Below are 22,605 nucleotides of genomic sequence, written 5' to 3' on the forward strand. Positions count from 1 at the left end.
GAGATTCCGCATGCTTATAGTTAAAACCTACTTAAGAACTTATGATTCTCGTTTACGACGTACACAATATGTATTTATTACTGAGCCAAATAAATTTTTTGATAGCACGTGGCCACGGTTGCGTACTCCAGGAGCTGTATTTGTGCGGGCACAATTAGCACCGTCGATTCTTCGCCTTAGGGAAATCATTCCGTGTGATAGGTCCACGTTGTGGCTCAACATTGAATTTTCAGACATTTTTGGCAATAACGCAAAATTGCTGGCCCCAACATATTCGAACGCCCTTTTGCAAGACTATTTGGGCCATTTCCCAATAAACGTAATAGCGACTGATTCTTCTTCGTATGAAGGGAAGGTAGGCGTGGCAATCTACTCACCATCCCTCGATTGGTCTTTTTCACTACGCCTGCCAGAATACACATCAATTTTTCAGGCCGAACTTCTGGCAATAGTTCTTGCTTAGCGAAATTTACCCCTTCATGTTTCAAACGCTGTAATTGTCACAGATTCTCGTTTTGTATGCAGCGCGTTTAACGCTTCTACAAATTCGACAGATTTGAACACGTTTTATAGATTAGCTCGCCACACTTGTTTAATCCATTTAGTATGAATACCAGGCCACGACACCTTCATCTTATAATGGAATAGCCGATTCTTTCGCACGAGCTTCTTCAACGGGTCCCTTCATATATGTACTGCCGGCAACTGCGCACATCACTGCAGCTAGATAAAGGCAGTTTTCTTTGACCGAAAATAAAGAAACCTCTCATTAGTAAAATCTACACACTTTATGCATCTAAATGATTCTTTGAACCGACAATGTTGTCCCAACCGGACATTCGAAGTATCATTTACAAGGCTGCGCTGCCGCATTCCCACACTTACTTGCACAGATGTGGTCTGGCGGTATCCCCGTCATGCTATTTCTGCAATCAGCCGGAATCTATCGATCAATATTTATTGTCGTGTCGGCTGCTTTCTAGAAACCGAAAACGACGTTTATCAATTTCGCTTCGACACCTAGGACCTTTATGCAGTACTGTTATACTCTCACTTGGAGCAACCGTATTAGGATACAGCCTCAGAAACGTTTGCCGAGCCGTATATAATTGCCTCTGTGACACAAAAAGACTGCCTTATAAATGTTTATCGTTTCCCACGATTGATTTATTTCTCCTTCAATAAAGTACACATTTAGAAAACTCAAAGAGGAAAAACACAAATTCGCATTTGTAATATTATTAGTATTATTATTGAAAGCTTAACTTGCTCAATTTTACGTCTATCCTTTACTTAATGTAATTTATTAATAAGTTCGTGTTACTCTTCCTATCCAGGCAAGGCTCACTACCTTATTATACCCTACTTTATTTGATCTATTATCTGTTTATTTCTCATCTTCGATTTTTCATTTATTTTCCTTTTTCTTACTTATTTATTACCTAAGTTATCACTTTTTTTTTCAATCTTAGTACTGCCCGGTTCGTGGCCTATCCGCCACAGTGGGTTTGTGCCACTAATTGAGGCTTCATCATCGTCACCATTCCATCCAGTGTGGCCAATCCCCCTCGTGGGTACGAGCCATGTCTGGAGGCAACAAGAAGAAGAACAAGAAGAAGACCGAAGACAGCCTTGGAGCCGTATTCGTCATCACACCCGACGGAATGACCAAGAAGAAGCGACAAAAGTCTTCTTCCGCTGCGTCAGACGTCACCACGAAAAGCAGCCGCAAGAACGCCGTCCATCTCGTCGCTGGCACCAATGACCCCAGCGGAGTGGGCACCCACGGCACATCGACGGCCTGTTCACCACCTGCACCGCGGGACGGACCGCACGCCGGACCCTTAACCGCGCTACCGGGGACAAGGGATACCGCAGGCACCGGCCTGGTGGACAGCCGCCACCCGCCCGCGTTTCCCTCGCCGCCATCACCGACCACCGCCAAACTAGAACGCATCGCCTCCGGCGCACAGCAGCCGTGCACGGTTGGAGCCCCGACCTCGGCCCCTGAAGTCCCCGGCGCCGTGACGCCGCTCGATCACGTCGTCGTCTACGGCCACGGCAAGTTCCAGTGGATCATCCTGCTCTGCACGATGCTGGCCGTGTTCTGCACCGTGGTCCAAGCCCTGGCCATGCTGAGTCTGGCGCGACCCGTCGGCCACTGGTGCAAGGCGCCGGCCGCGTTCGCCAACCTGCCGCCCGACGAGTGGAAGAACAGCAGCATCCCCGTCGAGGAGGACGGCTCGCACAGCCGCTGCCTGCGCTACGAACCGCCGTTCGCGCCGTACGGACGAGGCGTCGGCTCGTCGACGAAGGTTCCCTGCGACGCCGGCTGGGAATACGACGTAAGCGCCCGCCAGTCGCGCATTGAAGCGAAGGAACGCCCGTTTCGTGTGATCCTAATGAGCACGCGTTCGGGCTGAGCGTTAAATTTTGTACTCTGTGCGACGGATCTATGCTGACTAAGCAAATGTGTAAATGATTATGGGACTGAGTCCTTCCCAGATATTTACATCAAAGTAAAAGAAAGCAATTAAGTCCTTAAGTTTGCGTATAACAGAGTCCCTCTTTTTTCTCACGTTGCCACTTTCCGGTCTTGTAGGCTATGCCGCGCAGCATCGTACCAGATAATATAGCTTACGGCGACGGATGCTTCGGCTTCTTGATATTGCACAGCTCAGAGTTCTGGATGGGAGGCTGCATCTTATTGAGGTGAAATACGCGTATGTGCGGCAAAATACTCAAATCCTTTTGCAAATGGCGTATTTTTCGAGAACAGCCCATGGCAGCTTCTCCAGTATTTCACGTGCACAAGCTTTCCCCTCGAAAGCGCGAATCCATGTAGGATAGCACCCGCGGCTATCGGTTGTTAAGAAGGCAGCGCAAGAATGCATGCACTGCGAGGGCAGGGACATTTTGTATATGCAGCCTTCACAAAGCAGTAACTTCAGATTTTGAAGGCTGCATCTCGATAACTTATCGTTGAAAACGAAAAAAAAATTTTCACGAGAAATATGCCCGACTGTTCGACAATATTGTGTCTCCCCCAACGCTCCAAAGCGACGCCCACATTGACCATCAATATAGCTCATTTATTTTCTGCTGCAGCACCCATTCCGCACACGAGTTCACTTACAGTAGCAAAAAGTTACACTTCATGCGTTTCCGCTGGTTCGTAAAGCATCTTGTCTGAAGCCTTTCACGTGTCATATGTGCTTCCGAGATGTGTACTTAAGCGAAACTTCACTTAGGACAGCAAGTTATACGTACTCTTATCACTGGTTCATGCTACCACGTTGGAAGACTATATCTTTTCGAAAAAAGCCACCATTTGCGGCCATTTCCGACAGGTCGCTTTGCGACAGCTGTCGGTCAACGATGTGAATGAGCCTTAAGTATTAGCACACAGCCTCCAAGATTTCTCAACGCGTCGACCGCAGCCCCTGGCGGTGCCTTATCTCGGGGGTCATGCCAAGGAGCCGCGCGCTCTAGGTCCTGCGTCACTTCTGGTTTTGGTGGAATTTTGTTGTTGGTTCTCTTTTTGTTTCTTTTTCACTCTGGACATCGAAGAAAGTCTACTTGGCAAGTTTGTCGCGACGCTTCCGCTCCTATTTCAAACGTTAAATCGTGCACGAAAGGTCTATACATCTACACTAATTTAAAACTAGGCTCTTTATTTACATGGGCCAAAATTTTGTTGCAGTTGGCCTGTAAGTGAAGCGGCGCTTAGAAACATAGCACATATAGAAAGATAGCAAGCGCTGGTTTTTTTACTGGTAAAACCAGTTCACGACCAGTCTCCTTACTGTCCTGTTGTCCTTTCTCTGTTCTACGGAATCTCATTTTTTTTCCCTGGAACGCTAGAAATGTCTGAGACGTCCTTGTTCCAACTAGCCCACCTTTCCGCGTCAAGTTTTCTTCATAGTTATTACATTGAACTATTCTACATTTCAGCATTCAAAATTCAAATGCTCTATTCGCTAATGTGTGATGTGATCATCATCATCATCATGATCATGATGATCAAACGACGTTAACATGCGTTTTACTCCACCTCGGCATGAAATGTTCCTTCTAATTCAAGAGAGCAAATTAAAATAGGGGCGCACACTCGTCATTCATGGTAAAGAGCACTGATCGCACCACTTGAGCTGGATCCCACTCACTCGATACGGTGCTCTGAGAGGATATTTTCCCCTCCTGAACAATGAATTACGTTTGTGCTTAGTTTGTCCGTAGTATACTTCAAGACCAATTTATCTTCCGGGTATTTGTATTCCATTTTCTATATACTGATATCTTCCTGTACACAGGTTGCCTGTGGAAAGTGTACAAACATGAGCCAACTATAAGCGTAAGTCCGCAGGCGGCCTAGGAAATCTTGTAAGTTCACCTGAAAACGCCTATCGACTTTCGATATCCTGCCTGAGCTAAATTGTTGGGAGGATTGTCGATCGATGCAAGTCTTTGTCGAGGTACCCCAACGTCTAAACATACATTCATAACCCGCAGGGCCGTTGAACGCGTCAGGCTGTTTCCTTCCAGCTTTGTACTAAGCTGTAAAAGCTTCCTCTTCGGTTCCCTACCAACGGCAGGGCATGGGTTATGGTGCAGTGTACCAATAACTGTCAAAAGTCAATAACTGTGAACAATCAGTCGAAAGTCAATAACCTCCCTCATTAAAAGTTGTCCTGCACCTTCCTTTCCATCCATCTGCACTTCAAATATAAGCCCCATGGAAAGGATGCCGCACGAAACGAAGATGCCCCATTTATGCAATGACAATGAGTACGTCACAGTCATGCGCCAGGCCCGCAAGCAGCCAACGTCTTGGAATGTGGGAACGAATGAGAAGGGCTCCCAACACCAACGGGTCATTTAAAATAGTAGATCAGAAAATCGATTTCACTGATATATCGAACAGAATGCCTCCTCCATGGTGGGTTATATGAAATGCACCAAAAATGGTCGAATCGCCCCGGTCTATTGCGTCACAGGTAATACTATCACTCGCCACGAGAACAAACGGTTGCTCGCCTTCCATAGGGTGAGGAATTTCTCAGCAAGGAAGCTGCTGAGGAAAGCCAACACGTGCACGAAGGATAAGATAAGAAAGAAAGACCAGGATGAAGCGATCCGTTTTGTGCGTCCCTAATTGTCCTCGTCTTTGTTCTTTTGTTGTTCTTTTTTTAGCGCTTCCTTGCCAGGACTCAAGAAAGGAACCAACTAGCCCAAAACAAAGCTTCGTTGCAACACGCAGATCCTGCGAGGCGCACTTGCCGCTGCATGTTGACCTGTCACTAACTGCAGTGTGTGTCCTCAGCGGGTTCAGAATATCGAAACACTTTCAATCTACAAATAATTTACCCACCAGGCCTCAATTAGAGATTGCAGTAATAATGAGGTGCGCCCTATATACAGCTCCGCGATTCCCGCCTGTGTGTATTACTGATTAAGTTTCCAGCATGAATCCTTCATAGCACCTGCTGACTATCAACCGACGATCCACAATACGGAGTAAAAGACAACGAATAACAATAAGCGGTACCGATTTCACTTTGCTAAGCCTGTGTGGTAATTTTTCTTTAATTATGGAGTTTTGCGTGCCAAAGCCACTTTCTGATTATGAGGCACGCCATAGTGGAGGACTCCGGAAATCTGGGCCACCTGGGGTTCTTTAGCGTGCACTTAAATGTAAGCACACGGGTGTTTTCGCCCCCATCGAAACGCGTCCACCGTGGCCGGGATTCGATCCCGCGACTTCGTGCTCAGCAGCCCAACACCATAGCCACTAAGCAACCACTGCTGGTAAGCCTGTGTGGTAGATGATGCGAAATGAATCAGCATATAGTCCGCACCGGGGCGGCTATATTGCAGTTATTTCATTCTGCCTTTATTCTAATCTTCTGACGGCAAATTTACGTAACCGCTGACTCAAACACAGGCGGTAATCCGCAAGATTGTTTTAACAGCTCAATCAAACGCTCTCCTCGTTTATAAGAGATGACTTCTGCTTGGTTTCAAAGCGAATAGCATTGCCTACCGTTAGATGTTTTCTTTAATTCGCTGACGACATGCGGGAGTGCACAGAAAAGGAGAGAGGGTTTCGGTGAAGCCGAGCTAGCGCTGTGAAAGCAGGTAACCGAGTGAGGAGAGTTGTTCCAGCTTCTCCGATTAGCCCGCTTCCCCTTGCTGAACTTTTGGTGGCTCACCGACGATCGTGGCGGCATGCAACGGAGGGTTAAAAAATGCCGCAAAGACAGAGACTCCGTGAAGATGATTTTGGCACAGGGACGTCGCATACGTGCCGAAAGGGTCCGGCAACGTTATACTGCCCCGCAAAATTTTTATTACAGGCACAAGAAAAAAATCAATTTTCGCCGACGGTTCCGGGTACACAGCGCTGGAGTGATCAGTGCGCAAGTTACCTTATGGTACATTCCATCATTACGTGCTAAACTATAAACACCACTCCATATCTGCAGGTTCCGATCCACACCTCTGTCATATCCCAGTGGGACCTAGTGTGCGAACGACATTGGATATTGAAAGCGATGATGGCAAGCTACATGGGCAGCACGGTCGTTGTCATGCCGTTCACGGGTATAGCGGCCGACCGAATCGGCCGGACTCCGGTGCTGGCCGTCGCGCTCTTTTGCCTGATACTCGCCGGCACCACGCTCGCCCTCACCACCACGCTGCTGATGTTCGCCATACTGCGAGTTCTTGTCGCCGTTTCATCCGCTGCCCTGGTGATCGTGTCCTCGGTGCTCCTCTTCGAGGTGACCGACTCTTCGCGCCGCGTGCTCTACAGCTCCATCGCCATCGCCGGCGGAGTCTCGGCCGCCAACGTGTACTGCGAGATCACGTACGAGCTGGCCGACGAATGGGCACTCATCCAAATGATCAACATGCTGCCCAGCACGCTGCTCGTAGGCGCCGTGTACTTCATCGAGGAGTCGCCGCCCTGGCTCCTGGCCACGCGCAGGCTCCGGCGGCTCTCCAAGGTGGTGATGTCGGCGGCCCAGACCAACTGCGTCGACCTCGTGCGCGTGGCCAAGCGGCTGGAAGGCCTCCGCAAGGAGGACAGGAGGTCCAGGTGCGACAGCACCAACGAAGGGGTCAACGAGGCTCCGCCGCTCGAGGTGCTCACGAACCCGTTGTTTCGCTCCGAGACCCTGGTGGCCTTCGGCTGCTCGTTTCTGGTGATGAGCCTCTTCCACGAGCTCCGAGGTAGCCACGACGACCGATCCGTCCACTACGCCCAGATCGCGCTGGAGTGCCCCGCCGTGACATTCAACGTGTTCCTGCTCGAACGCAAGGGACGACGCATCGCCACCGCCGTCTGCATGATCGCTCTCGGCTGCCTCGTGGCGGTGCTCGGCGCCTTCTGCTTCATTTTGCCCGGTAAGGCCTGCTACACACACCGTAGCTTTAAAGGGACCCCCCACTGAACTGAATCTGTCTTGGCGATTGGATTAGCCTTCCAACACGTTTATAATAATGCATTTGAGATATGTATACACACTGTGTCTCACAGTGGCACGTATTCATTATAGAAGATTGGGCAATAATCGGAACTTACCAAATCGCCTAAGATTAGGGTTGCCCGCATATGTATAAGAAATATTAGAAAAAAAATAAGGACGCCATGCAACAATTAAGAGAACTATGTCCTTTAGAGATAACCATTAGTCGACATATGTACTGGTATTAAGTCGCAATACCGGGTCTTTCATAAAATGCGTTTCAAATTCCTTAAATTTAGGGAAGCGGAGAAAAAAAAAAAGTTGTCTGGGTTAATTTCACCACAGAGGTGCCCGCATGGAAATGATTCGATACAGGGTAATTATGTGTCCAATTACATCATTTACTTTCTCAACAAAATAATCATGCGATCGGTCCTAAAGACTTGAAGCTCGCCGTCCGAGGAGCTCCTAACCATTTCTAGAAATAAAAGAAAGTTGGCCCACGGCTAATGCTTGCAGTGTCATTATATGTGCCTTATTTCACACAAGAAAGCGAAGCTTGGGACGTATTCTCGATCATTTTCGCCGATACTATCACATTCGCCTGACGCAATGCTCAACCAACTAATCTGATCATCCGGTTTTGTTCGACTAGCCAATAAGCGCGCACTGCAAGTGACATCACCGAAGGCGATCGTCCGAGAATACGTCCCCTGAGGAGCCGAAAATCGCAACTGTCGCGCCCTTAGAAGACGCTCACCCATGCATGACGTGACTGTTTGCGCCTTACCGTCGGTCGAACATGGAGCTAGCGCGATCGCAGCTTGATGAGGACAGTAAGCTCCAAAGTGTGCACACTTTTTATAGACGCAGGGTTGCTCGTGGTAACATACAGGAATTCTACAGCATTAACGAGAGGGTGGCAGGTCTTGTTGTGAAACTTAATAAGAGGTACAAAATGAACATTGTACAGGTGTACGCCCCTACATCCAGTCATGATGACCAGGAAGTCGAAAGCTTCTATGAAGACCTGGAATCGGCGATGGGTAGAGTGAAAACTAAATACACTATACTAACGGGCGACTTTAATGCCAAGGTAGGCAAGAAGCAGGCTGGAGACAAGGCAGTGGGGGAATATGGCATAGGCACTAGGAATATCAGGGGAGAGTTATTAGTAGAGTTTGCGGAACAGAATAATATGAGGATAATGAATACCTTCTTCCGCAAGCGGGATAGCCGAAAGTGGACGTGGAGGAGCCCGAACGGCAAGACTAGAAATGAAATAGACTTCATACTCTGCGCTAACCCTGGCATCATACAAGATGTGGACGTGCTCGGCAAGGTGCGATGCAGTGACCACAGGATGGTAAGAACTCGAATTAGCCTAGACCTGAGAAGGGAACGGAAGAAACTGGTACATAAGAAGCCGATCAATGAGTTAGCGGTAAGAGGGAAAATAGAGGAATTCCAGATCAAGCTACAGAACAGGTATTCGGCATTAACTCAGGAAGAGGACCTTAGTGTTGAAGCAATGAACGACAATCTTGTGGGCATCATTAAGGAGTGTGCAAAGGAAGTCGGTGGTAACTCCGTTAGGCAGGATACCAGTAAACTATCGCAGGAGACGAAGGATCTGATCAAGAAACGCCAATGTATGAAAGCCTCTAACCCTACAGCTAGAATAGAACTGGCAGAACTTTCGAAGTTAATCAACAATCGTAAGACAGCTGACATAAGGAAGTATAATATGGATAGAATTGAACATGCTCTCAGGAACGGAGGAAGCCTAAAAACAGTGAAGAAGAAACTAGGAATTGGCAAGAATCAGATGTATGCGTTAAGAGACAAATCCGGCAATATCATTACTAATATGGATGAGATAGTTCAAGTGGCTGAGGAGTTCTATAGAGATTTATACAGTACCAATGGCACCCACGACCATAATGGAAGAGAAAATAGTCTAGAGGAATTCGAAATCCCACAGGTAACGCCGGAAGTAAAGAAAGCCTTGGGAGATATGCAAAGGGGGAAGGCAGCTGGGGAGGATCAGGTAACAACAGATTTGTTGAAGGACGGTGGACAGATTGTTCTAGAGAAACTGGCCACCCTGTACACGCAATGCCTCATGACCTCGAGCGTACCGGAATCTTGGAAGAACGCTAACATAATCCTAATCCATAAGAAAGGGGACGCCAAAGACTTGAAAAATTATAGACCGATCAGCTTACTGTCCGTTGCTTACAAATTATTTACTAAGGTAATCGCAAATAGAATCAGGAACACCTTAGACTTCTGTCAACCAAAGGACCAGGCAGGATTCCGTAAAGGCTACTCAACAATAGATCATATTCACACTATCAATCAGGTGATAGATAAATGTGCGGAATATAACCAACCCTTATATATAGCTTTCATTGATTACGAGAAAGCATTTGATTCTGTCGAATCCTCAGCAGTCATGCAGGCATTACGGAATCAGGGTGTAGACGAGCCGTATGTAAAAATACTGAAAGATATCTATAGCGCCTCCACAGCCACCGTAGTCCTCCATAAAGAAAGCAACAAAATCCCAATAAAAAAAGGCGTCAGGCAGGGAGATACGATCTCTCCAATGCTATTCACAGCGTGTTTACAGGAGGTATTCAGAGACCTGGATTGGGAAGAAATGGGGATAAAAGTTAATGGAGAATACCTTAGTAATTTGCGATTCGCTGATGATATTGCCTTGCTTAGTAACTCAGGGGACCAACTTCAATGCATGCTCACTGACCTGGAAAGGCAAAGCAGAAGAGTGGGTATAAAAATTAATCTACAGAAAACTAAAGTAATGTTTAACAGTCTTGGAAGAACACAGCAATTTACAATAGGCAGCGAGGCACTGGAAGTCGTAAGGGAATACATATACTTAGGGCAGGTAGTCACTGCGGATCCGGATCATGAGACGGAAATAATCAGAAGAATAAGAATGGGCTGGGGTGCGTTTGGCCGGCATTCTCAGATCATGAACAGCAGGTTGCCATTATCCCTCAAGAGAAAATTGTATAATAGCTGTGTCTTACCAGTACTCACCTACGGGGCAGAAACCTAGAGGTTTACGAAAAGGGTTCTACTAAAATTGAGGACAACGCAACGAGCTATGGAAAGAAGAATGATAGGTGTAACGTTAAGGGATAAGAAAAGAGCAGATTGGGTGAGGGAACAAACGCGAGTTAATGACATCTTAGTTGAAATCAAGAAAAAGAAATGGGCATGGGCAGGACATGTAATGAGGAGGGAAGATAACCGATGGTCATTAAGGGTTACGGAGTGGATTCCAAGGGAAGGGAAGCGTAGCAGGGGGCGCCAGAAAGTTAAGTGGGCGGATGAGGTTAAGAAGTTTGCAGGGACGGCATGGCCACAATTAGTACATGATTGGGGTTGTTGGAGAAATATGGGAGAGGCCTTTGCCCTGCAGTGGGCGTAACCAGGCTGTGTATGATGATGATGATGATGATGATGATGATGATGATGCTCGTGCATCACCGTCGGGCGAGCACGAAGCTAATGATATCACGATTGGTAAGGATGCTTCCTTCGCGCTGGCTTGGCCAACCTAATGTCACATCACTCGTGGCCATATGCTAAGGATGCGAAAGTTACGATCTTCGGACACTCCGGTGTCTGCCTTCTAGCTGAAATCAACCGGAGTTTGTAGCGTATGCGCAGTGATTACACATGTCCACGGAGTCTTATTGATGCGAAAGCGTTGAATGGCCCAGGTGCCGTTTCGTCTGTCGTTTAGAGCAGACGACAGACGAAACGGCACCTAAATTCCCATTGGCTGCGACGCCACGTCACGAGGTGCGCCTCGACGGAGCAGAGCGGGTGAAAATTAAAAAAAAAGAGTACTACTGCCGCAGCAGCGCGCCATGTGTACCGTATAAGAGGACCTGCCTTTGACGAAGGTAGGTCCTCTTGTAGAAACGTTGGTCAGCCTTTCAGAGGCACGTTAGCCTTGTGTATAACCTTTATACCACAGTATGCTACTCCATCTGTGAGATTCTCGATTTTGGATGTCCATGTGGCAGTATTGTAATATACCCTTCAAAAACCCCCAGAGGAGTCTTTCAGGAAACAAACGGGATGTGAAGTGACGACACGATGTTTCGACAAACCACACCTACTGCAGATCCCTCGAACGCCGGCGGTTTCGTGCGCCACATCGAGACGGCGGTCCGCGTGGTGGCGCTGCTGGCCGTCGACTCGGCCGCAGTCAGTCTCAGCGTCATCACGATCGAGATGTACCCGACCGTGATCAGGGCCAGCGGCGCGTCCTTCGGCTACGTGAGCGGTCGGTTGGGCTCCATCGCCGCTTCTTTCGCGAGCTCCGACTCTCGCCTGGGTCTTGGCATCGAGCTCACCGTGGTCTCGCTGCTGCTGCTGGCGTTCGCCGCTCTGGTCCTGGTCGTGATGCCCGAGACCACCAAGATACACGCCACGCACACGCCCCCCGACGTTAGCGCGCGCAGGGACGCCGAGGACAAGTGGATGCTCGACGCGCCGCTCCGGATTGCCCGAAGTAGGCGAGCGTCGAGCTTGGCCCACCCGAGGCACAAGGACTCGGCCCCCTCGCTGTCCAAGTTTGCCGAGCAACCCTGACCAACAGCGTGCCTATTTCAACTTCGACGAAGCTCTCTCCTCGACTCCAGCTACCGTATAAGCCATGTGTGCCATTGAACCTACGGCAATGAAAGTGCTAAGCGCGTTTGAAATAACCATGCGAGTAGTATATTTCCTTGCAGTCATGGGCCTCAGCTTCCTTGGACGCAGTTATAGGTTGCTGCCGTGTTTGCGCGAGAATATTGTGCACGGTTTCTTGCGAACGACCGAAAGCACAGTCACTGGAGCATGGCACAACATGCTCCAAGTGCCTGGAGGATGGCATGACAGACATTGGCCATCGCTCAACTTTCTGACGGAAACGATTTGCGACTGTCATCGATTGTGCTGGAATGTGTTTGTTGTATACGAAAGAAAAGGACACGGCTGTACTTTCTATTTGTGGTATTCGTTCAGCAAAGAATTATCTAGGTTTGTGTGTGCTTTTTTTTCCTGTTCCTCCTTTTACGATTTTAAAGGTAAACTGGCAATCACTGCCCCGGCAATAAGTCCTCCCGTAAGACTCGCTTTTTTTTTCTTTTTCGAACGAGAGCTCACTGTTTTCTTCTTTCTTTTATTTTGCACAAGGTGCCTTCAGTTCTCATGTTTATTTGGGAAGTGCTGCAATGCTCTCTGCACCTGAGGTGGTTCCCGGGCTGTTTCTTGAGCTATATACTCCCTGCTTGAACAAAACGCCGTCGCTAACGCCTGCTTCTCGAATAATGAAATATCGATGGTCATGCTGTCAAAAAGACTGTGCTCCGCTTTTGAACTGCACGCTCGAAATTGCGAAGTTCTGAACGCATTCATTTGGTCCCACTGGAATCTGCTCAGAAACGCCTTGACGTTTTCCTTGCTAGCTCAAAAGCTCGGCCTTGATTGTTTTGTGAGGCTGACGAAAGGTATGCTGCACTGGCCTCGGAAGTATATAGCCTACAGACTCGACATGCTCATATGATTGAAGAATAAAGGTTCCGCGGTCGGAACTGTGTAACGCGAGCTCATGCCTGCGCTTGCAAATACATAGACACGAAATGCGACTCCAAAGGAGCGACGATTGGCACCTCGCGGTTCCGCACGAACGGTAGCCATGCCACTGGGTACGGCCGATGTCAGTGATCTCCTTACGCCACGAAGAAGCGTTTTATGGGACCAGTCTTGCGCCTATTGCCTGTCAAATACTGCAGCAAAATTTGGTAGTCATCGCGTGCAGGAATTTGTATCTCAGGAAGGTTATACAGAAAAAAAAAGCTTTACGAAATGCCCATGGCAGACATCCAGGAGAAGGGAAAAGGCTGGCTACGCGAAAAAAAGTGGTCTGGCGTCACAAGCTGTACAATGCCGGAATTGCTGGTGATATGTTCTTAGTGCTGGCGGTTGTAAATCTGGTTTACGATGCTGCACGTGTGGTGAGGGCCACTATAACGGCGATCGCATGGCCCAACATGAAAAGTGTTGCCTTTGTGATAGATTACATCCCGTTGACAATTCAAACTGCCTAGCTCGAGTGCTAGAAACGCACGTGTTAGAAATAGTTAACAAAAGGAGGTGTTCTAGGAGAGAAGCTATTGTCACTGTTAAGGAGAGGGCTCGCGGGTACGCTGGCGTTGCACCACGTGAGCCTTATTTCACAGAGGCGACTATTTCGCAGGAAATTGACGGGGCAGTTGAAAAAGCAATTGCAAACGCAAAGGAGCGATTAGTGGTCGGCATCTCTGAATGCATATCTCAAGTGGTCAGTACTCAGATTGCTAATCTTCTGCAGATAGCACCAGTACTGACACCTCTACACTGCCAACTAATAGAGAAGTTAAAGATTTCAATAGCTATGGCGCGTTCCCCTTTGAGCACAGCCACGAGACCTCCGTGCCTCCGTCGAATCCTGGCCAACAGCATACGCTAGACTAGCATGTCTCCAGAGATGCTGAACTCGATGCAAGGGCTCAGAAACGGAGCCGGATCCAAGTGAACCGAGCTTCTAGTTCAATGCCCCCACAGAATAAGTACAAAAAGTATTCTATGTCCCCTCAGAATAACTCCAAGAATTCTGCACTCAGTAAAGCTCTCAAGGAGAACATCTTGGAGAAAGCTGTTTCAACTGGAATGCTATCCTCCAAATGGGTTCCATAAGAGTACTGCAATGAAACTGTCGTTCGATATTTACTGCTTATACGGATTCAAAGTGTCTGAACGTTCAATTAAATTCCGATATAATCTTATTGCAAGAAACTTGGCTATAAATTTTATTTCATATATAAATTTTCTTTTCAAAAATTATCGTTCATTCCGATTAGATTTTAGCTGTAATTCTAGCCCTCGGTAAACTAAGTCCATCAACACGCTCTGCAATGGTCGTGAGGGTTTATTTACAGTATTTACATTTTAAACAAGAGATACATTCAACAGTCTAGCATGACTCCCAAATGGAACACGCAAGACGAAGCATACAACATGCGAGCACGAGGCTCCAAACACATTGCTTCTCGAGCACGAGCACCCAGCTCAAGAGTACGATCACAGAGCCCACTCTAGCAGCCGACAAACAGCCGCTTATAAACACTCCGTGTTCCCTAGATCCCTAGGTGAGGCAAAAACGTTCGACGTCATCGCAGCCGAGCCGCCTTTGAGCGGGAGGGCTTACACACACACGTACGCACAGCTTTCACTGCCCCCACCGAGGCCAGACGGGCTTCGCAGAACTTGGGGTTTACTTCTTGACCAAAGGAGTCGCCTCTTATTCCCCAAGCTGACTCCCGCCGCGTGGCCCCCGGTTCTCCATTGTCTTGCGTATTGAAAGGCGCGTGCGACGTTGCCGCCCCATACATTCCTTCGGGAACTCCCTTGCTCACAGCAGACCAGATCGGCGGTGGCGGGTTCAGTAACAATAGTTGGTCCGCTGTTCGCGTTTAGTCACAACGGCGCCGAGGAGGTGTTGAAGCGGCACCTCGAGGTCCCGACGAAATGAGCCACCGCAGCAAGTGTGGTAGGCTTCCATGGTTCTCTTCGGGGAAGCTCGCAACGCTCGCAGCTGCAGCTGGCTGAGAAAACTGTTGCCACCTCGGCAAACCATTCCTAACAGCTGCCACATAAGCTATATGACTCATGAGGAAGGCGTGGAACAACCTGAGGAGGTTGCCTTTTCGAGACTGTTGATGAGTCTGATCATGTTCTCAGTCTTGGCTGTGAGCTTGTTGAGCGTCGTATTGTTACTTCCATTGGATTCGACGAACATGCCAAGGACCCGAATGGTGTCTACTCTGCAGGGATGGTACAGCCGCTTTTAGTGTGGAGTTTGATGTTTATTTCAGCCAACGCTTTCCAGCCTCTAGGTTTGGGACCTCTCCTGACTGGCCTGTAGAGGAGGAGCTAAGACTTGCTCGGGGAGCAGCTAAGCCCCGTATTTTCCAGGTACATCTCTGTTTGATCTACAGCCTCCTGTAAGCCTAATTCAACAGCTCCTTCGCTTCCTCCGGTGCTCCAGATTGTGATGTCATCAGCGTAGAGCGTATGATTGATTCCTTCTATGTTGGAGAGCCATTGCGATAGCTTCATGGCGATGTTAAAAAACTGTGGTCGAAAAGCAGTCATAAGCTGGAATCTATCTATTATTTCCCCACATACCTATTCACAGATCTTGTTTACATTATTCTAGCTTTCTTTTTTCCTTTAGTTACATTGAACTTCCCGGTGATTTCTTTTCAACGTCGCCCGAACCCACGAGGAAAATTGCCACTGTGTAAAGTTTTCTTCCTCGACTTAAAAGAAAGGATGAAGAGAAGGAGTAATACAACATAGCACGCCCTCCTCGTTCCCCGCACGCGCAGCCGAGCTAGCCTATACCTAGAGTCCATCGGCTGCTTCTCGAAGCTGTCCTTGCCCTCCGTACCGGCACCCGAGGACTCGGCGTCCGAGGACTCGGCGTGCACGCTGTGCCGAGACCATGGATCGCATCAAGTGCGGCCCCATCGTCGAGATGCCGGGCGACGACATGGCGCGCATTATCTGGGACCTGGTACGCGACAAGCTCATCGTGCCCTTCCTGGACATCGATCTCAAGGTACACTGCACCGACCGGTCCGCAGAAACGTGGCGTTACAGTAGACCTTCCATTTGGAACGCGGCTTTTTCCCGGTTTAATATTCGTCTTGCGTTGTTTCCTAAGCTTTTCTTAATAGTTAATACAAATGGTTCTTACGAGCTGTACTTTCGGTCGTCTATATGGCTATGTGATCGACGTCGCTCCCAGCTATTTCCAAAAGCTTCTAGTACTTCTCAAGAAGCGGTGTCATCAACGGAATGAGTGATGTTTAGAGAAAAAAAAAACTAGGTAAACTATTTTTAAAGAGTATAGGTGAGTGCGAGTCAGCTCGAAGGCGGAATTTCAGTTTTATATCAGTGTTTCGTGATACGTCCAGCACTGACAGCCCAATGCAAACCCATTAACTATATTTCGATGTACTGTATACTACAGCTGTAACGGAACAGTAGCTAACGTTTTGCCTTGTTTACGCAGACGTAAAAAAAAGAAAGAAAAACACAATAAAGCCTTCGTTGATTCGCTGGCTATTTGACGTATGCGAATTACGAAGCATTTCGCAGGACTGTCAACTCTCCTCTGAGCTTTTCTTGTTTTTCGCGTCCTATTTCATTGCCACGCTGCCCCCTTAGATACTGGAGGCTATTGCGTGTAAGCCATATATAACGCCCATCGCTGTGAGAAAACTACCGCAGAAAAGCTGTCGCTGAAATCGTACGTACCTGCGACACACTGTGCGGGCGCAGGTCTACGACCTGTCCATCGCCAACCGCAACGAGACGGACAACACGGTGACGCTACAGGCGCTCGACGCGCTGGGCCGCTACAACTGCGGCGTCAAGTGCGCCACCATCACGGCCGAGCGCGACGTCCTCGAGATGTACCACCTGAAGCGCATGTGGAAGTCGCCCAACTCGCTCATCCGCAACTCCCTAGGGGGCGCCCTGTTCCGCGAGCCCATCATCTGCGCCAACGTGCCGCCGCTGATCAAGCAGTGGCGCAAGCCGATCATCATTGCGCGGCACGCCTTCGGAGACGAGAACATTGGAAAGCAAGTATATACACCCGCGCCAGACGCGGCGCCATAGTGCGACGACTGGTCAAGTTTCGGGGGAATAGCGTGCTGTATTTGCACTATATATATACGTATGTATATATTTAATCACCGACTGTAGCCGGCGATAACCTATGCACTCGGTACGAGCTCCACCCAAAAACCACACTGGGTCTCTACTCATTTTTCCATTCCCGCTTTCCAATTCGTTGCGCAGGGTAGCCGACTAGACGCTTTTAGTTCCGCCGTGGAGCGTTACCAGAAAACTCAGACCAGCTGTGCGCGCCTCGCGTTGCCTAGCAACCATCTGCGAGAACACCGAGCCACGTAACCTCCTCGCACCCCACGCGCGTAGGGCGGAGTCGTGACGTCAAAGGCGAGTAACAGCCGGCGCGGCGACACACCTCTCGCCTCCTCTACTCCGTGCGTACGTGCTGCTGCCATGGGAAGACCGAAGAAAATCCCGACGCCCGAAGAATAAGCGGCTTACCAGGAAGAGCTCCGTACTGCCAAGCGAGAATCGATGCGCCAACGCCGAGCTGAACCGGAACACCGCGCCGAAGCTGCGGATGAGAGGGGGCGACGCCGAGTCGATGATGTCGAGTTTCAGTCCAGGGAACGCCACAGTCGGCGCCTGAACGGTCGACGTCGCCGAGAAAGCGAACCCGGCCTGCGACTGCTCGAAAACTTCCAGCGTCAAGCTCGCCGAGACTACTTAGCAAAACATAGAAACAACTTAGCCAAAGCCTACCATAACCTCGCAAAACAAAGAAACAACATAGCCTGGCCTACCGGCAACTTAGCAAAACCTAGCGTAACCTCGCAAAGCCCACAAACTACAAACTTAGGCAAGCCATGTAAAAGCTTCCCTCCAGCAAAATTTTTTTCAACCTCCTTATGCGTAACCACGGCCGCTGTATAAAAAGAAAAAAGAAACGTGGGGCCTGTCGCGTCAGGCGGGCTTCAATAGGAGCGAACGTGACAGCCGCAGTTGCATTCTCGGCCGCTTGGTTGGGCCGAACCATTGAGTTTCATACAATAATTATTGCAAGAAACTGCATGGGCCGATCGGCGCTAGCTGTCGCGGATGGGACGCTTCGGCTTCCGCGGGCGACGGCGTTCCACGCGTGTAGTCCTGGCGCATTTTCTATGCCGATCCCATAGAACAGACCCCGACTGGTGGCACTGCGGCTGATGAAAGTGTTCTCGGTGGACGTGACAGGCCGCACGTTATTTTTATTTTATTTGATATTCGGCGGCCGTGCCAAGGATCACTTTACTCGGTTGCGTGAGCCTCGTGATTCACCATCACCTCCTTGTCGAGTTTGTGCAAATCGATGATTGCTGGAACCTTTCGTTGACCATCGAAGTTCACAGGCGCAACATTTTCTTGCGAATGACCATCGCCCCCTTGCCTAAAAGCAGCTGCAAAAGCCATGTATAACACTTCCGTTGGCACAAAACTATTCCGCACAAAGTCCTCTGCGTCTTTCCACAGGCATTTCGTAGCGACTGGCCTGCATAAAGGATTCTGGGGTGTAACGTCCCGAAACTGCATAGTGGGTTATGCAAAACGCCGCAGTCAGGTGCGTAGCCAAGATTGTTTTTCGGGGGCGAGGTGAGAGGGGGGCTTCAACAAAGCAGGTCACCGCTGTGGACGGACTGCATGACCAAAAACGACCTCTCTCAATTATTACCCCTCAAAAATCGTTTCAGGGACTTCGTGGTTCCGGGCCCGGGTTCCCTGGAGGTGCGCTTCACGCCCACCATCGGCTCGCCGTACCGCGTACACGTGTTCGACTTCAACGACACCCACGGCGTGGTCGCTGCCATGTGCAACACGGACAAGTCCATCACGGAGTTCGCCTACAGCTGCTTCCAGCACGCGCTCAGCCGCAACTTGCCGCTCTACCTGAGCACCAAGGAGACGATACTCAAGAAGTACGACGGCCGCTTCAAGGAGATCTTCGAGCGACTCTACCAGAAGAAGTACGAGCCCAGTTTCAAGGACGCGGGCATCTTCTTCCAGCACCGCCTCACGGACGACATGGTGGCAAGGTGCACGCGAATAGCTTCCATATTGCAGACGATAGCACCATATTGTCGTCGACATAGAAGACATCATTCTATATGCAGGCACGTGATCGCGTTTCAAGTCGGCTTTTATCAGACAGTTTTAGTTACACGTACGTAGAGGCTTCACGTAAGCAAACGTGAAAAGCCTACGCACCTTACGTGCACGCCATCTGGAACGCTTTTAGCTACACGTACGCGACGCACGCCAAGAGGGACCACGTAGCTTTATATATCGGGAAATGTGAACACGGCGGTAGCCAATTCAATCCTGTCGCCGTGTTTCGATGCGAGCCGTCTGCGCGCGCGCGGCCCGCTATCGCTTGTTCGTGATCTTGCGTAACTCCCGCGCGAAGCTGTCTACGTGCGCAAGAAACGCACGCAAAGAATTTAATTTCACGTACGTCCGTGAAACGCGCGCGCGCCCGCTACGTTCTACGCATGCGCACTGCTCACACGTAGAAGCTCTACGTACGCAAAGCCTCTACGTACGTGTAACTAAAACTGTCTATTGAATCTCACGTACGTCCGTGAGACGCGCGCGCACCCGCTACGTTCTACGCATGCGCACTGCTCACACGTAGACGCTCTGCGTACGCAAAGCCTCTACGTACGTGTAACTAAAACTGTCTATTACAAACTGGTATGTTAGGGACGTTAAATATTTTTTTTAAGGGGAACATTTAGCTCGAGGCCAGCTCCGAATGCCACGTATACTATAAACACGCAAAACGCAGACATGATTTTATGAGACAACCGCTATACCGATTTGAGTGATGTTCTGGGTGCTAAATTCATGGAGACCTTAGAATACAAAATTTCAATGCAAGGCCCAGGATTTTTTTTTTTTGCAAAACACTCCGGAAATTCGAAGTTAAAAAGAAATACAAGCACGATGTAGACAAGCCTGTAACTCTGCGCCAGAAACAGGTATCGCATCTGTCAGCTAGATAATGCATCTGTTAGATAATGAATCTGTTAGATAATCTACAGCGGAGAAATGTGCAGCATGAACATGCAATATAATTAAACATGTTGTATAGTCGCTAACAAAGATGTAATAGTCCCATTGACCAGCTAGTGGCATAGTTCAGAGGGGGCAGGTAATGCGTCAATTCTGTCCGCTTTAGAGGCACTATTAGGTATAGTTAACAAAGGTCTGACATCTCATTTTATTGCTCAGTCACAGAGTTGTAAACTTGATAGTTTCGTTCTTTCAAAATTTGAAGTTTTCAACATTTCTTTTTTTTTTTAGCTTACCGCCAGAACGAAGAAAAGCGATTCATCCGTTTCCGTGTATTTATATAGACGCACCCGAGCTAAAGCTTCCCCCTAATACCACAGTTAGATGCGGAAAACAGCACCGCTATGTGCGTAAATATTTTTTAAAGGGACGCTAATGAAAAAATACTAACCCGATCTATATCGATGTGATTTGTGTAGAAGTCTATCATAGTTTTGTGTCTGACAATTACCACTAATGTACCTATGCGCTTTCGATGCTGTCGCTCAAATTTCAACTGCTTGCGCTATATATGAAACGGTCGAGTTGAAGTAATCACCACCTGACCTCCCTCTTCATGCCGCGCTCTCCGCGAGCCAGCCAGTGCTGATGTCACACGAGAGACACCATAGTTCGCAATAGTTCACTCTTAGAAAAATTTACACCCTTTGGGGCTTATCTTGTCCCACAACAATAATCGTCATCCGTCTTGCCCAGGTTTCCTTTCTCTAACGCGGCGAGCCCGGTACTTCCCAGTCACGAGCGGCATGCGCGTTATCAGTGTGACGCAGCATTCTCGACAGGAAAGTAGCGAGCGCCGAGTTTTCAGGAAAGGAAACGCAAGCAAGACATATGACGATTATTGTTGTGGGACAAATTTACACTCCAAAGGGTGCAACCGTTTTAAGAGTGTTGGCACCAGTCCTCTTTTCCGTTTTCATCATTTCCCCTCTTAACAAAAGCTCCGTTCCCGCTAAATATGACGAATTCGTCATTACAGAGGTATATCTAGCTGGACTATAGACGATATCTGATCTTCCGTGCCGCGCAGGTCCCTGCGAATGGAAGGCGGCTTCGTCTGGGCGTGCAAGAACTACGACGGCGACATCCAGTCCGGGTTCGTGGCCCAGGGCTTCGGCTCGCTCGGCCTCATGACGAGCGTGCTCATCTGCCCCGACGGCAAGACGCTCATTGCCGACGTCGCGCACGGCACCGTCACCAAGCACTTCCGGCGCCACGAGGCCGGCCTCGAGACGTCGACCAACTCGATGGCCACCATCTACACGTGGACCAAGGGCATCCGCCACCGCGGCATGCTCGACGGCAGCGCCAAGCTCGAGGCCTTCGCCAGGACCCTGGAGTCGGCCACCCTGGAATTGGTCGAGTCCGGCTACATGACCAAGGACCTGGCCCTGTGCGTCAAGGGCTTCGGCAACGTCCAGCGGCAGGACTACCTGGACACGTTCGAGTTCATCGACAAGGTGGCCGAGCGGATGACCGCCAAGTACCAGCAGCTCTTCGCGGAGGAGGAAGTCTGAAGGACGCGCTCGACGCTAAAGTGCTACACGCTGGCTGCACTTTCGAGTTTGCGTCCCGATTTCACGCGCGAGTCCAGCGAGAGTTTATTTCGCGAATAGCATCGTTATTTCTCGTGTTTCTACTTTTTTGAATGCTTCATTTTACGTGCAGTAAACGAGAAGCACGCCGAAAAATAATTAAACGTTCAATTAATACCTACCTGTTTACTGACTAAATAAATCTGCGGAGATGCTACCTTACCTATTGTGCTCGACATGTTCGCACGATGTCGAAAAACCTCAATAAAACACACACTTGATGTTGGTACAAACCAATAAAGCGCTACTGTCTGCATACCTCGAGGCTTTTACGAGTGCGTAGGCCCCACTGTAGCTGCGCCGAGATTGTGGGTGATCAGCACCGGCAATGAGAACGCGATACCTCCAAGCTTGCAAGAACAGGCACAAAATTTACAGGGAAGTAATGAGCGTAGTTCTTCAGTAACTCGATTGACACGTTCGGCTACGATTGAACGCCCGCTTAAAAAAAGAAAGGAAACAAAGGTCCCAGCAATTTCAGAAGCATTACGATAAGTTTAGCTGAAGTCACGTGTAGTGAGTGAGTGAGTGAGTGAGTGAGTGAGTGAGTGAGTGAGTGAGTGAGTGAGTGAGTGAGTGAGTGAGTGAGTGAGTGAGTGAGTGAGTGAGTGAGTGAGTGAGTGAGTGAGCTTTCATTCGGTCCAGCAATACGTGATAAAACGCGCACCCGGCTAATCCCATGACGGGACTGACAGATCTAGCCCGCCGGCACCATC

General features: G+C 49.1%; 2 protein-coding genes across 3 annotated transcripts; both read left to right on the top strand.

The window, feature by feature from the left end:
- Positions 1–1,147: 1,147 nt before the first annotated feature.
- LOC135910165 (solute carrier family 22 member 7-like) lies at positions 1,148–12,554 on the top strand. The gene is made up of 3 exons (XM_065442214.1): positions 1,148–2,345; positions 6,486–7,407; positions 11,638–12,554. The coding sequence occupies exons 1-3, from the start codon at positions 1,584–1,586 to the stop codon at positions 12,105–12,107; spliced, it is 2,154 nt and encodes a 717-aa protein (XP_065298286.1). The 5' UTR covers positions 1,148–1,583; the 3' UTR covers positions 12,108–12,554.
- Positions 12,555–15,896: 3,342 nt separating this feature from the next.
- Positions 15,897–22,006, top strand: LOC135910166 (isocitrate dehydrogenase [NADP] cytoplasmic-like). Of its 2 annotated transcripts, none has more exons than XM_065442215.1 (4): positions 15,897–16,164; positions 16,890–17,194; positions 18,914–19,333; positions 21,325–22,006. In XM_065442215.1, exons 1-4 carry the CDS (start codon positions 16,048–16,050, stop codon positions 21,809–21,811), a joined length of 1,329 nt encoding a protein of 442 aa, XP_065298287.1. In that variant the 5' UTR covers positions 15,897–16,047; the 3' UTR covers positions 21,812–22,006. The 2 variants fall into 2 exon arrangements, with proteins under 2 accessions (XP_065298287.1, XP_065298288.1); XM_065442216.1 differs by having other exon boundaries at positions 15,921–16,164; positions 18,914–19,255.
- The last annotated feature ends 599 nt before the right edge of the window (positions 22,007–22,605 follow it).

The sequence above is a fragment of the Dermacentor albipictus genome, chromosome 7 (genome assembly GCF_038994185.2).
Source record: "Dermacentor albipictus isolate Rhodes 1998 colony chromosome 7, USDA_Dalb.pri_finalv2, whole genome shotgun sequence".
NCBI lineage: Eukaryota > Metazoa > Arthropoda > Arachnida > Ixodida > Ixodidae > Dermacentor > Dermacentor albipictus.

Coding starts and splice junctions, on each gene's coding strand:
- LOC135910165 (XM_065442214.1), top strand. CDS start 1,584: ATGTCTGGAGGCAACAAGAAGAAGAACAAGAAGAAGACCGAAGACAGC. Junction 2,346..6,485: donor ACGCCGGCTGGGAATACGAC/GTAAGCGCCCGC, acceptor CCATATCTGCAG/GTTCCGATCCACACCTCTGT. Junction 7,408..11,637: donor CTTCTGCTTCATTTTGCCCG/GTAAGGCCTGCT, acceptor CACCTACTGCAG/ATCCCTCGAACGCCGGCGGT.
- LOC135910166 (XM_065442215.1), top strand. CDS start 16,048: ATGGATCGCATCAAGTGCGGCCCCATCGTCGAGATGCCGGGCGACGAC. Junction 16,165..16,889: donor TCCTGGACATCGATCTCAAG/GTACACTGCACC, acceptor GTGCGGGCGCAG/GTCTACGACCTGTCCATCGC. Junction 17,195..18,913: donor GGAGACGAGAACATTGGAAA/GCAAGTATATAC, acceptor AAATCGTTTCAG/GGACTTCGTGGTTCCGGGCC.